This window comes from Apodemus sylvaticus, chromosome 1 (assembly GCF_947179515.1).
Source record: "Apodemus sylvaticus chromosome 1, mApoSyl1.1, whole genome shotgun sequence".
In the NCBI taxonomy this organism is placed as follows: Eukaryota; Metazoa; Chordata; class Mammalia; order Rodentia; family Muridae; genus Apodemus; species Apodemus sylvaticus.
In genome coordinates this window covers 66418741-66431906 of record NC_067472.1, presented here as the reverse complement: position 1 = coordinate 66431906, position 13166 = coordinate 66418741, and the positions used below count along the sequence as shown (strand labels likewise).

The following is a 13166-nucleotide window of genomic DNA, read 5'->3' as shown; positions in this document are numbered from 1 at the left end:
CAGGCGAGTTCTTGGGTTCTCCATCACAGACAGGCAGGGCATGTGGAAATTTTAGTAGTGGGGTGACTACTTGGACAGAGCCCCAAACATTTGGGGTGAACGGGAAGCGTGTGGACCCAGTATTTCCAAAACCTAGATACTAGGTGTCATCTAGACAGCCAGCCTGGCTGCTAAGAGACGTCTTTATTTGCAAAGGATGCCATAGAAGGTAAGTGCAGCAGGTTGTGTGTGGAAACGGGACCTGGAGGGAACACAAAACTCTTTACAGGCACAGAGCTGCCAGTGCCCCTCCACCATCCATCGGGAAGCCTCTCTTGCTGTCCTGCTGAGCTTCTACCTAGAGGGGCCAGGAGCAGATTCCCGTGGGCAGGGAATGTCCACGCCCCCTCTTCTGCTATAGTGAGTGCCGGGCCGTGTATGCTGCAGATCACCGTGCATATCCATGTCCTCCACCAAGTAGGATCACTTATTTTAATTGACAGTTAAAATAACGCCTAAGTTTGCAGGAAAGCAATTCTTTAAGTGCGCAGGCGTATTTCAGCCGGTGCAGGCGTGTTCCAGCCGGCGCAGGTAGTTCCGGTCTCCGACAACCTCAATCTCGCCTGTCTTTCAGGTCAGCAAAGTCGAGCGGGAGAAGAGCCAGGAGCTGAAGCAGGTGCGTGAGCACGAGCAGCGCAAGCACGCCGTCCTGGTCACGGAGCTCAAGACCAAGCTGCACGAGGAGAAGATGAAGGAGCTGCAGGCCGTGCGGGAGGCACTGCTGCGGCAGCACGAGGCCGAGCTGCTGAGGGTCATCAAGATTAAGGACAACGAGAACCAGCGGCTGCAGGCCCTGCTCAACACCCTGCGGGATGGCGCGCCCGACAAAGTGAAGACCGTGCTCCTGTGTGAGGCCAAGGAGGAGGCCAAGAAGGGCTTCGAGGTGGAGAAGGTCAAGATGCAGCAAGAGATCTCAGAGCTCAAGGGGGCCAAGAAGCAGGTGGAGGAGGCACTGACCATGGTCATCCAGGCCGACAAGATCAAAGCGGCGGAGATCAGGAGTGTCTACCATCTGCACCAGGAAGAAATCACCCGGATCAAGAAGGAGTGTGAGCGCGAGATTCGCAGGCTGGTACGTGGCTGGGGAGCCGGCGGGAGGGTGGGCGGCAGGGCGCAACTCACACCCGCCATATTAGTTCTGAAGATTCCAGTGGTGCAGGGATGCAGAGCCAGGTACCCACAGGTAGGTAAGATCCCACCTACCCCTCGATCATAGCTAGCAGTGCTCCTGGATCTCTGCTTAGAACACAACAAATTTTCAAGTCAGAATTCCTGTCTTTCCCCAAGAGGCTGTGGAGGTAGCGGGTGGTAGGCCCGGGGCAGCAGCTGGGAGCTTACATTTCAAGCCACATGCAAGAAACTGGAAGAGGGCACTGGGGGCTGTGGGAGTGGAGGCTTTAGGAACCTCAAACCCGCCCCCAGTGACAAACCTCCTCCAACAAGGCCACACCTCCTTAAAGATTTATTTATTTATTGTATGTAGGTACACTGTAGCTGTCTTTAGACACCAGAAGAGGGCATCAGATCTCTTTACGATGGTTGTGAGCCACCATGTGGGTACCGGGATTTGAACTCAGGACCTCTGGAAGAGGAGTCAGTACTCTTAACCGCTGAGCCATCTCTCTGGCCCCCAAGGCCACACCTTCTAATACTCCCCAAGAAGCCACACAGGGGATCAAATATTAAAATGCCAGAGAGTTATGAGGGACATCTCATCCAAACTGCCCCAGGATCCAGGTACCCCAGGCACTGAGGTACTTTGCAGTAGGATGCAGCCATCTTTCCAGTTGTGGTCCCCAGGGAGTCATCCTTCCTCCACTTCCCTGGGTTTCTGGTGTCCAGAGGCATGCTACAGTCCATCACTTCATGGAATTTCAGGAGACGCCAGAAAGAAGAATCTGGACATTGGGAAGGAACCTTGTGTTTACCATGATAAACAGAGAGTGCCCACCCTATTCCTAGCTTGGACGCCCAACCCCTTTCCAGAATGTTCCTTGCTCCAATAGCCCTACCACTCTCTATCTGTCCAGACCTGTTTGTCATCATTGCCTTCCATGGCCCCAGGATAAGACCTGAGACCCCACATGATGTAATGTGACATTGTGTGGCTCTGGGCAAGGGAGGAAGCTGCCATTGGGCTGCTGGAAAGCTGTGCTCTGCCTGCTCCACTGGCCCCTTCTTTTGTCTTGCTTACAGTTAGTGTCTGCAGCAGAGGAAGGCAACCTTACTTCTCCACAAAGCTTGTCACTGAAAACAGCTGTGTTCTGTAGTCCCTTCCCACTCTGTTTTGGGTCCCCAGAGTCAAATACTGTGACTCTGCCAGCTAGTGTCCCTGAACTTTATCCCAGACTGTCGCGGCTTGGTCTGAGTCTTCACCTCAGTCTATGTGGCCTTCTCTCTCCTGTACGAAATGCCTCCCTCTCAAAGGGCTGTGCCTTCCTTGCTCCTCATCTGCGTCACCATAGTGGACTAGGTACATCTCAGCAGGAAACATCCTCCGAGAAGCCCCTGAGGAAAACTGGAGGAGGCTGACAAGAGGAGTCCCAGGTGGGATGGGTAATCCCTAGCTCTGACCACTGGGGCTCCAGACCCAGAGGGAAGGGCAGCACTGCAGCCCAGGAGAACATCAGGGACAGGATCTAGTTACTGTCAACTCCCAACCCAACAGAGTAAGGAGCACATGTCCAAACCACTTACCTCCCACTGACATAGATCAGAGGCCAACATGGGGGATCAGGTGAGACCATTGCAGGGGTCAGAATCCTCCCCCACCCCACGCGCAGGGTAGAAATTGAGTCTTAGGCCTCACATATGCTAGGCAAGCATGCTACAGTCACTACCCAGCCCTCCATCTTTTGGGTTACTGAGCCTGACAGGAGGGTAGAGAGAAGATGTAGGGGCAGAGCGAGCATCCTGTGTATAGCTCTATCTTGGGTAGGTGGAGGATACACAGTCCCATCTCTGCTGCTAGGAGTCACACACCTGTGGTCCACAGAGTCACCCAGGCGTCATCCCAATTGTGTCACGTAGCTCACACACCTGCGTGTATTCTTTTGAGTTGTTTTGTTTGCTTAGTTTTCTAAGCGGCTGCGTCACTAATGCTGCGCACATGTCCAGCAGACCGGGAAACCTCTCAACACATCAAAATTGGAATTTCAACCACTTGCCTTTGAGGTACATCCTTTAAGTACCGCATCTGCTCCTGTCTCTTCACCCAGCTAAACAGGACACAGACCAGTAATTCTGGACTTTTCCTCATTGCTTGAATACCTTCCCTCTCCTCTGCCCTGTTCCCTGCCAGCCCTACTTTCTCCTAGAGCTCAGGACACCTCTGAAATGTCACTGTGTGGATAACACAGACACTTCTTCATCTCCATCAGGCAGACAGGAGCTCTCTCTAATTGTCCTTCAGCTGGGGAAGTCTGCTGTGAGTGTCTAAATCCCCTTCCTGCATCTCCTCTTCCTTCCCATGTCTGCTCATCAGAAGTTGGTCCTTTCCTTTCATACTGAATTTATTATTTTCCTCCCAACATTAACTTTCTGTTCTATTTTCTAGAAAATGCCCTCGATTTCCCTGTTTGTTTTGGTCATTCTGTCAAAGAAGCCCACTCTCTGAAGTAAACCCTTCGATTCCCTCTCTTTCAGTCACAGGTTAGCAGGGGCTCTTCTCTGAGAATGTTCTACATTCAAAGGTTCAGCTTCTTCATGGTCTGCGCCATTACAGAGCCTCTTTTCACTCCTGCTGCGACTGTTGAGCAATTTTCTTAGCCTCTCCTTTACAGCCCAGCTGGGGAAATACATGGTGTGTGTGTGTGTGTGTGTGTGTGTGTGTGTGTGTGTGTGTGTGTGCTCACACATGATACCTGTAGATCTAAAGTGAACTTTCAAAAGTTACATGAGTTGGGGTGGAACATTTTCTTCTTTTCTTTCCAAAGAGGGATTCCAGTCACTCTAGTTGGAGAAAGAAAAACCAAGGCATCTGGAAGGAAAGGAAGAATTCAATCTTTTATTGATTGTAGGTGAAATGACTTTGTGCATAAAATATCCTAATAAATACACAAAAATAGGACTGAAGGTATAGCTTAGTGCTGGAGCCTTGCTTCATGTGCTCTAGGTCCTGGGGTTTGGTTTTATCCCCAGAGCACACTCAACTGAAGAGGAAACACACCAGACCCTACACAGGCTCCCAGCTGTACCTCACACACAGGAAATGCCAGTAGTATTCTCCAAGGTAATCATTCTCTCCACAGAGCCATGAAATATCCAAAATACACACAAGGTACCCCTCTCCACGAGATCACACAGTCCCCCAAAGACCCTGGAATTATAGTGAAAAGACAGTGAGGAAGTGGTTTTGCCTGTTTCAAAGCCTCTCAGGGTTTTTCTCTATAGAATTCTCAATCAGTCTGAAGAATATCCTTTATCTGCCACTGAAGACTTGCACACCCTGTTGACAGAGCAGGTACTTCCCTCTTGAGATCATGCCCAGCAGTTCAAGAGCTCTGTTTCCTTTCATCTGATTCCATCCAACACTGAAAGGCCTCGGGCTCACTTTCCATCTGCTGCAGTACTCACTACTGCCACCAGGTGTCACTCTTGAAGACTGTTGGATAGGAGCTTTCTTCTGGCCCTTGACCACCCATAGCCATTGGAGGTGCAGCTCATCTCTTCCGTAGGATTCTTCCTGAATCCACCCTCAGCCACACTGCTTCCAGAGACCAGTCATGGATAAATTGTGTTGAGCAAATAACATAATGAAAAACCCAAAGAACAGGCTGGACCCTGTGGCCAGGAGGCTCTAGAGCAAGTCAGTGTCACGCTAGGCCAAGCCACTGTTACCTATGAGCTAGGCTCAAGGCTCTGAGTTCAGAACCATCTCTTCTTGTGATACTGTCCAGTGGGGACCTCCTTATTGATGGAGGCCTCAGGATTACGTGTATTATCCCACTCGATCTGTAGCTCATAAGAGAACACTCAGCTAGCTGTCTGAAACCCAAATGTCAATTTGGCCTGACTCTCTAGACTTCACGGTGCAGAAGTGTCTGAGGCAAGTGTCAAACTTAAAAACAAATTGTTGTGTACTGGGAAGCTCTCACTAGCAGGGCAGAGGCTCAGGTGCTACAGCTTGGGGAGAAGAGGGCAAGAGCTTGGCATGGGCAAAGAGCCAGAGGCTCTTTTCTGAGGATATCAGAGATAGAAGCTTTCTGGAGCAGAAGCTAAAGCAGGGCAGAACAAAAAAGCAGGGAGGGGAGTTGCTCACAGGCAGCCTCACCCCAGGGACTGGGGACAGGACTGAGAACGGTTCTGGATCAGAGAAGTGGCAGAGTCCTTGAGTTCCAGGGCAGAGCCAGTCTGTCTGTGTATACAGAGGTTGGCTGGTCCTTTGACCTAGAGATTGGGCAATGGCTTCCTTGGGCCCAGCAGGCCAGAGAAAGCTCATTCCTAAGTCCCAAGCAAGGCAAGAGAAGCTGGGAGTCTCGGGACCTTTCCCACAGAAGAAGCCTGGCTGCAGTTACATTTGGAAACATTTCTCAGTCTGTGTTCCTTACACCATTTGGCAGAAACTCATTTCTTCATCTGGCATGCTGCTAGCATGGAGCCTTAGACCAATGTGGTATGGATAAAGGCCAAGGACTCCAGGTCAGCAGTGATGGTGCTAAAGGGATCCATGGGCCTTGGGAGCTCCTTATAGACTGATATCACCCCTTCATGTGTCATCTGTGCTAGAGTATTTGAACAGGGGCTGTGACCCCAAGAAGAGATGCCACACCAGTCAGCGGACAGGACTACAACCAGGGCTGCTGTGGGACACAGGCCTGAGAATTCTGCTGAAGTCCAGGCCCTGGGGATAGAACACAGTGGACCGGGATCCCCTATCCAGATGTTCTGGGAGAGCTGAGCTGGGGAAGGGAAATGAGAAGGCTCTGGGCCCATCTCAGAGCCCCCAGAGCAGACACCATAATCTTAAGTTCTGTCTCTCTGTCCTGGCCAGTGGCATTGTCTGACTGTAACTCAAGTCTGTTTGATATAGTGCTTATAAGAGGTGCTCAGCTGATGGAGTCTGATCTGGGGCTAGGCTGAGCCACACCGGCCAGCAGAGCCAGCAGAGCTAGGGCCTTAAATGGTGGAGTAGGATATGGCCTGGTAGAACTCAGGAGCCTCAGAGAGAGACTGGTGGAAAGAAGAAGACAGAAAAGGAAGCATGGCCAAGATGCCACCAGTAAACATCCGAGACACATCTGTCCTGAGCAGCGCAGGGCAGGGCTTGGGAGACAGCAAGGGCTTTGGGACTCCTACGTGGTTTCTAAAGTGAAGACGGATGACTACCACCCCACATTCCTGTCTCCTCACTTTGTCTCAGTGTGGGGGAGGGAGGAGTCACAGCTGTCTGTCCATCCCTGCCCTGCATGGGTGTTCAAGTCAGACCTTCTCTGGCAATAGGTGGGTCCTGTACAGTTCTCTTGGCTTCATCTGTGCACATCCTACTCAGTGGCTCTGGGCAAGTGGATCCCTGGTGTCTTTCTTGGCCAAATTTTCGATAATGTCATAGTGAAATGGAATGAGTGGGAAATCTCATGCACAGAGGTTCGGGAACAATCTTCAAAGGCTCACTGTGGTCTCAGATAGGGACGACTGTCACCTTCCATTCCTGCCTTTCTCAGAGTCTCCAGCCCATGATACCCCGAAGGCAGGGCTGTGCTAATAAGCACTGGAGTGTTTGTGTAGGTTGCCATTGAGTCTGGAAGAGCTCTGCAGTACAAGCACAGAGTGCATTTTCTAAAATACAACCTCGGGCTGTTATTAAAAACTCTATAAAATAGAGGAATTACAGACAGAAAGCAATTTCCTCTCCCCATAAAAGTCTGTGGTTTACAGTTTTGGCTCCTTCTGCCCAGCCATCAGAGCTGTTAGCTAATGTGGTGTGCTAATATATAGCTCTAATGAAAACCCTATAAAGAAAGCTATAAAAGTGAGACCAATCCCCAAAGCACTGGGTGCATGGTAGAGGACTGCGCCTCGCCTTGAATTTCTATGATTTTTGTTTCAGTGAGGACATGTGTCTCAGGCATTGAGGCACTCTTCTCAAATGGAGCAGACAGTCACTAGTTCTCTTAGAAAACAATGCCACTGTCTGGAAAGACAGCTTAGTGGTTAAGAGCACTGGTTACTCTTGCAGAGGCCCTGGGTTCGATTCTCAGCACCCACAGGATGGTTCACAGCTATCCCTAACATACCGCTTCCAGGGGGATCTGTGCTCAGACACACATGCAAACAAAACACTCACACATAATATAAAACAAAACAATGCCATCAACGACAATAGTAGCTTTCCCAAGTCCCTGCTCTCTGGCAGTGCTTTGGGGTTTGCCAGAAGTCCATGAATTCCAATTTAAGCCACCGCAACCCGGTTGCCAAACTCACAGCTGATTTGTCAAACTTCTGGGAAACACATCCCAGCAGTCACTGTTGTGCAAGGCAAGATACAATTCACATCTGTCCACTGAAGATCTTAGCCACAGATATCCTCTGAAGGTCTGTGCCGCAGATGTTCATTGAAGATGCTTTTTTGAGCATATTTAGGCAAACCAAGAGTCCTCAAACGCTCCAATGCCCAGACAGACTAGATCCAGGCATAGCTGGGGTTGAATGCTTGGCATGTGTACTTATTTTTTCCATCCATCTTGTTTGGACTGAGAGAGAACTGTTATGCGGGAAAGCCACAAATCCAGAGGACAGTACAGTGACTGCAGCTTGTTGTCTGAGTGTCTTAAGCCACTATTGACTTAAGGGACCAAGTACCTGAAACCCTTCCCAGAGATGCCTTCCCACACACTCTTGCTGGTCTCGCCACCCTGGGAACCATACCAGCATGTTCCCTGGGGATCTGGCAGTGTGTTATCCATTCTTCTTGGAGGAGTTCAAACTGTATTGGGTTTGGGCTTTCACATCCCCATCATGTCCTTGAGTGGCCTCATGTTCTGGCTTCTCCTGCCATCTGTGAGGCCAAAGGGAGTGCTGGCCATATAAAAGCCAGTACCAAGTTCAGAGCCCTCGGCTGACCAACACGGGTGAACCCACTTTCTACCTCTAGAGAGCAGAACCCCCTGCCACATTGTACCCATAGCCAGCACCACAGCGGGATCACAGTAGAGGGAGCAATCTCACCATCCTCATAACCATGGGCACACTATCTACTGTAAAGCTTCTGCTCGCACACATTGACTGTTTGAAACTGGAGAATGTCATTTTCCTGATTTCAATAACTTCTCTCCGTGTTCTGCTAGTACACCAAGTCTCTTCAGTGTGGCTGCTCCAGACACCAGCAGCATTGCTGGGTGTGCTCTGCTCCTAACATAAAGGAGATGCAATCCATTCATTCTTGTAATGTGCAGTTTGTGTCCTGCTTATAAATCCTTTACCTACCCTGAGGTCAGGCAAACATTCCCGTGCTGTCATCAGACACCATACTGTCTTGTACAGTCCATGTGATGTCTGCTTTTGTAAAGCACACCCGAACACCCTTCCTGAAGACATACCAGGAACCTTCTCTGTGGCTTCCAGACAATGTAGATAACTGAGAATCAGGGGCAGGGGTGAGGGAGTGGCAAAAATCAGGAGGAATCAGCTGGTACCCAGCAAGCAGGCTCCAGCATGATTCTGGATCTCTATCTGGGAAGGGATTCCCAAGGCAGTGTATCTACACCGATTCTGCGGCAGAGCACTTGGGTACTGGAGAGGATGTGTAGTGGCATGTGGCATCTGGAAGCTGCCTCCAACATGTAGGAGACATAGAAGCATAGATGGCCTGTCCCTCCAGGTTTAGTGGGACATGCACTGAACCCCCTCAGCCCAGACTCACAGGAGTGTTGCTCCCCAGATGTGGGGAGGTAGTGTGAATGTAAAAGAAGGTAGCCTGCCCTCTGGATGCTAAAGCTAAATGGCAGGAAGCAGGGGAGAGGCAGCATTGGCCTAGGAGCCCCAGTCTCCAGCCTGCAGTGACACAAGGCACACTTGGTTAGCACTCACTCACAGAAAGGGAGTGATGTTTGTCGGCACCAGTATATACGTGGGCAAGAACCTTGTGCTATCTGCTAAGGTGTCCTGGGCCACCTCACTCTCTATGGTTCAGTACAGACAGTAGTGTCTGGGATGAGTGAGGGACCATCCAGCAAGGCAGAACATCCCAATCTGGGCTGGGTCTGACATATTTCAGATCTATGCTCTCCTCTCGTGGAAGCCTGCAGGTCTATCCCAGCATGATTAGGAGACAGAATCCCAGGTTCAGCTGAGTGAGAAAACCACACTCTTGGAAGACCCCATCACCAATCCCTACATGGGTATCCGGGGCCTAATAACCTCAAGGACAGGGCTGCCTTCACTCAAACCAGATGCTCAGGCAGCCAGGCACCCAGACAGCCGTCTCATGCTTGCACAGAGGCTCTCCTGTTCTGATTTCCAGAGGCAAATATCAATAAATGGCTGAGTGAGAACCTAGCCTCTGAACCTAGCTGCTTTCATCCGAGTTTATTTTACCAGCCCGGCCCTTCTGTTTCCCTGATCTGTGCTGTCCTGTCAGCACTGTGGTGTGCACCACTGAACAGGAACTGAGGCAGCAAGGATTTCTTTTATCTTGTTCTGCCTATGGCTTGCCTGGAATTTGTGGTCTGGGCTAATTAGATATCCCTCTGAGTTTCCAGCTAACTTCCATGAGTGGCTGGCTTATTAGTAGTTTTAAACTTTAAAAACAAGCAAAGGCTGCTTCTTTGGGGTTGTAAGATGGTACAACCACTTTGGAAATCAGTCTGGCGGTTCCTCAGAAAACTGGACATGACACTTCTGGAGGACCCTGCTATACCTCTCCTGGGCATATACCCAGAGGATTCCCCAGCATGCAGTAAGGACACATGCTCCATTATGTTCATAGCAGCCTTATTTATAATAGCCAGAAGCTGGAAAGAACTCAGATGTCCCTCAATGGAGTAATGGATACAGAAAATGTGGTATATTTACACTATGGAATACTACTCAGCTATTAAAAACAATGAATTCATGAATTTTTTTAGGCAAATGGTTGGATCTGGAAAATATCATCCTAAGTGAGGTAACCCATTCACAAAAGAATACACATGGAATACAATTTCTGATAAGTGGATATTAATTTGTCCAGAAGCTCTGAATACACAAGGCACAATTAGCATAAGAAATTACTCCCATGAAGAAGTAAGGAGAGGGTCCTGATCCTGGAAAGGATTGATTGGAGGGGAGTACCAGGACAGAGAAAAAGGAGAGAGGTGATTGGAGAATGGGTGGAGAGAAGAAGGTTTATGGGACATATGGGGTGGGGGGAACTGGGAAAGGGGAAATCATTTGGAATGTAAACAAGGAATATAGAAAATAAAAATATATAATAAAAAAGGAAAGGCAAGGAAAAAAACAAAGCATTATAATACAGCATATTTTAATAGAGTAATAAACAAGAAATGGGAAATTTAGATTGATCTTATGTGAGCTAGAAGAATAAAGATGATGCAAGGATGATTCTAAATAATGCCTAGGAACCACCCATGTTGATTTGGCTCATGTTATTTTCCAACATATATGATCTACTGACACTTGCTGTACTCTAGTTTGATTAAGGGTTGGCTTGGGAGAGTTCAGAACCTGAATTATGTAGAAACAACAAATATCACTTTACTTTCTAAAACTTTGACTGGCTTTTGCCAATTGAAACTTATTCTATAAAGTCCATAATTATGCTATGAGAAAATGACCTCTTGAAATTTCCCCTTTGCCTTATCTTGTAAGTACACTTCAGAACTGGAAAAATAAGATAAAAATACTTTATTACAAATCTTAGAGGTAAAATGTCATTAAGACAACGTGACTTATCAGCATACTGTGAGTATATCAGTGAATGGTACATTGCGAATTGTAATCTGTCATACATTTAGACACTTGGGAATTATTTTTCTCAAATCATTTCATTGCTAAGAGAATTAGTCATTATATAAGGACACCTTTTCTCCTTCATATAGTTTGAGACATGGTTTTCCTTGGTAGGCTAGGCTTCCTTGGAACTCACCATGTAGCTTTGGCAGCCTCAAATTTAGGATGAGATTGCTACTTCATCTTCTCCAGTGTTGTGGTTACAGGCATGGCCCATCACAGGCATCAGCTTTTTAATGTGTAATATTCAGTATTCCTTCTATTTGCGTCAAATACTGCCACTTCTCACCCTCCCATAATGATTGCATTTTCTTTCATCCCATTTTCTTAAATTTCTCAGATGATCTCATTTGAATTGGATATTAATGCCTTTGACATTTTAATATTTGTGTGCATTTGTTTTAATTAATGGAAATAGGCACTAATGCAGGGAACATCCCTGGTCTATTTTAAATGCATTTCAATATTGTAAAAAAAAAAAAAAGGAAATCTGTTTTGAATTGAACTGTTCCCCTCAATAAGGCCCTGTTACAAACCTAGTGCTCATTATGAGATACTTACAGCTCCCAGGTTCCTCCTATGTAGGGTCAGCCTCAGGCAGAGCACATACCTGCTTGGGCAGCTCTAGTAAAAGACCCAGGATACAGGTAGCATCCATGTCTAAAAGGGCTTCTTGCTGCCATAATTAGGATATGCACACATCACAGCGCCCTTTGGGGAAGGTGGGAAGGCCACCACTAGCCCAACAATGTCCAGTGGCAGTGGCAGACTAGATATGATGGACGTTACCTTCTGCTTGTCCAGCTGCCCCTACCCTACCCTGAAAGGCTTACCTTGCAGCAAGGTTCACGGGAAGCACGTGTGTCCTGGAAATGCATGGCTGTGCTGTGTTCAGCTTTTGGCTGTACTTTAGAGCCAAGACCACCTCCTATGTATTCTAAAAAAAAACAAGAATTTGGTCCACCATACCCTCAGTGGCAGGTGTAGATAGGTCAGGATGATTCTCTGCTTTGCCCATGGTACTGCAGGAAGCAAGATCTGAAGGTCTTTCAAACCTGCCCCCATGATGCCCAATGTCACGGACAATGTGTACAGCATGGGATGGAGGTTTCTTGCTGGGCCACCCTGGCTGGCAGTGTAGGAACACACATTACCTAAGGCCTCTGGAAGGAACCTTTCACTGGGGCCAGCCCAGGGTGAGCCAGTTGGATTTGGGTGGTCTAGGGCTGGGTTTTGTACATCGCAGGGGATCTAGCTCTCACCCAGAATGTCTGCTTTTGCTTTTGGTCCCAGAGCCCAAGATGCCCCCTGGTGGGGCTAGCATCACAGGGATGTTTTTCTCTGAATGCCACTCTGCCTGTTTCTATGGTAACTGCAGATCTGTACCCTGCCTGCGCATGTGATTGTGTTCTGTTCTCCTTGTAGATGGAGGAGATAAGATTTAAAGACAGAGCAGTCTTCGTGCTGGAAAGAGAGTTAGGGGTTCAAGCCGGGCATGCCCAGAGACTGCAGCTCCAGAAAGAGGCTCTAGATGAGCAGCTTTCCCAGGCCAAAGAGGCTGAGCGGCACCCAGGCAGCCCCAGACGGGAACTTCCTTATGCAAGCGGTGCAGGAGACGCCTCAGATCACTCAGGAAGCCCTGTAAGCAACCCCAGGTCTCCTCTCAGCCAGCCGCGAGTCCCAGACACATAGATCCATGTAGCTGTATGACCCAATACAGCACCTCCATGGGGAGCCCAGACCCTATATCCAGCCAGACCCTCCTGTCCCAGACTCTGTATAGTCAGCCCTTGCTTTCTTGGCTCTGGCCAGGAGGCTGATACACTGTCCTCCTTCATTGTCTGCCCAGCAGAAGCAGTGATCTTGTTACTTCCTGGTTCCAGGTTGCTAAAGGTCACTTGCCAGTTATGCCCTGCCCTTGGTTGGTGGGGAGGATCACTCCAAGCATGAGCTGCCTCCCTCCCCTTCCCTTCCATCCTCCTGTGCACGAGCTCCAGCTCTCCTTCACCCATGTCCCTGGCTTGGCTCCTCTTAGGGCCACCATCACCAGTCACTGCCATCTGCTTTTCCTATGTCCATGACACTTTCTGCTCCTTCTCAGGCTAACCTTGTGGGGGTAGCCAGCGACTGCACAGCTGTGAGCACATTCATCTTATCACTGCTCCTCATTCTGATTCTCT

At 48.8% G+C, this 13166-nt stretch overlaps 1 protein-coding gene across 16 annotated transcripts in view; it reads left to right on the top strand.

Moving 5' to 3' along the window:
- The window catches only part of Jakmip3 (Janus kinase and microtubule interacting protein 3), a 54137-nt gene that overhangs the window by 17343 nt on the left and 23628 nt on the right, over positions 1-13166 (top strand). For 8 of the 16 annotated variants that reach the window (XM_052174303.1, XM_052174296.1, XM_052174310.1 and 5 more), the window contains exons 2-3: positions 614-1111; positions 12412-12627. In XM_052174303.1, coding sequence (XP_052030263.1) covers positions 614-1111; positions 12412-12627 — 714 coding nt within the window. The remainder of the gene's footprint in view (positions 1-613; positions 1112-12411; positions 12628-13166) is intronic. The other 8 variants (XM_052174345.1, XM_052174382.1, XM_052174355.1 and 5 more) reach the window with 1 other exon arrangement.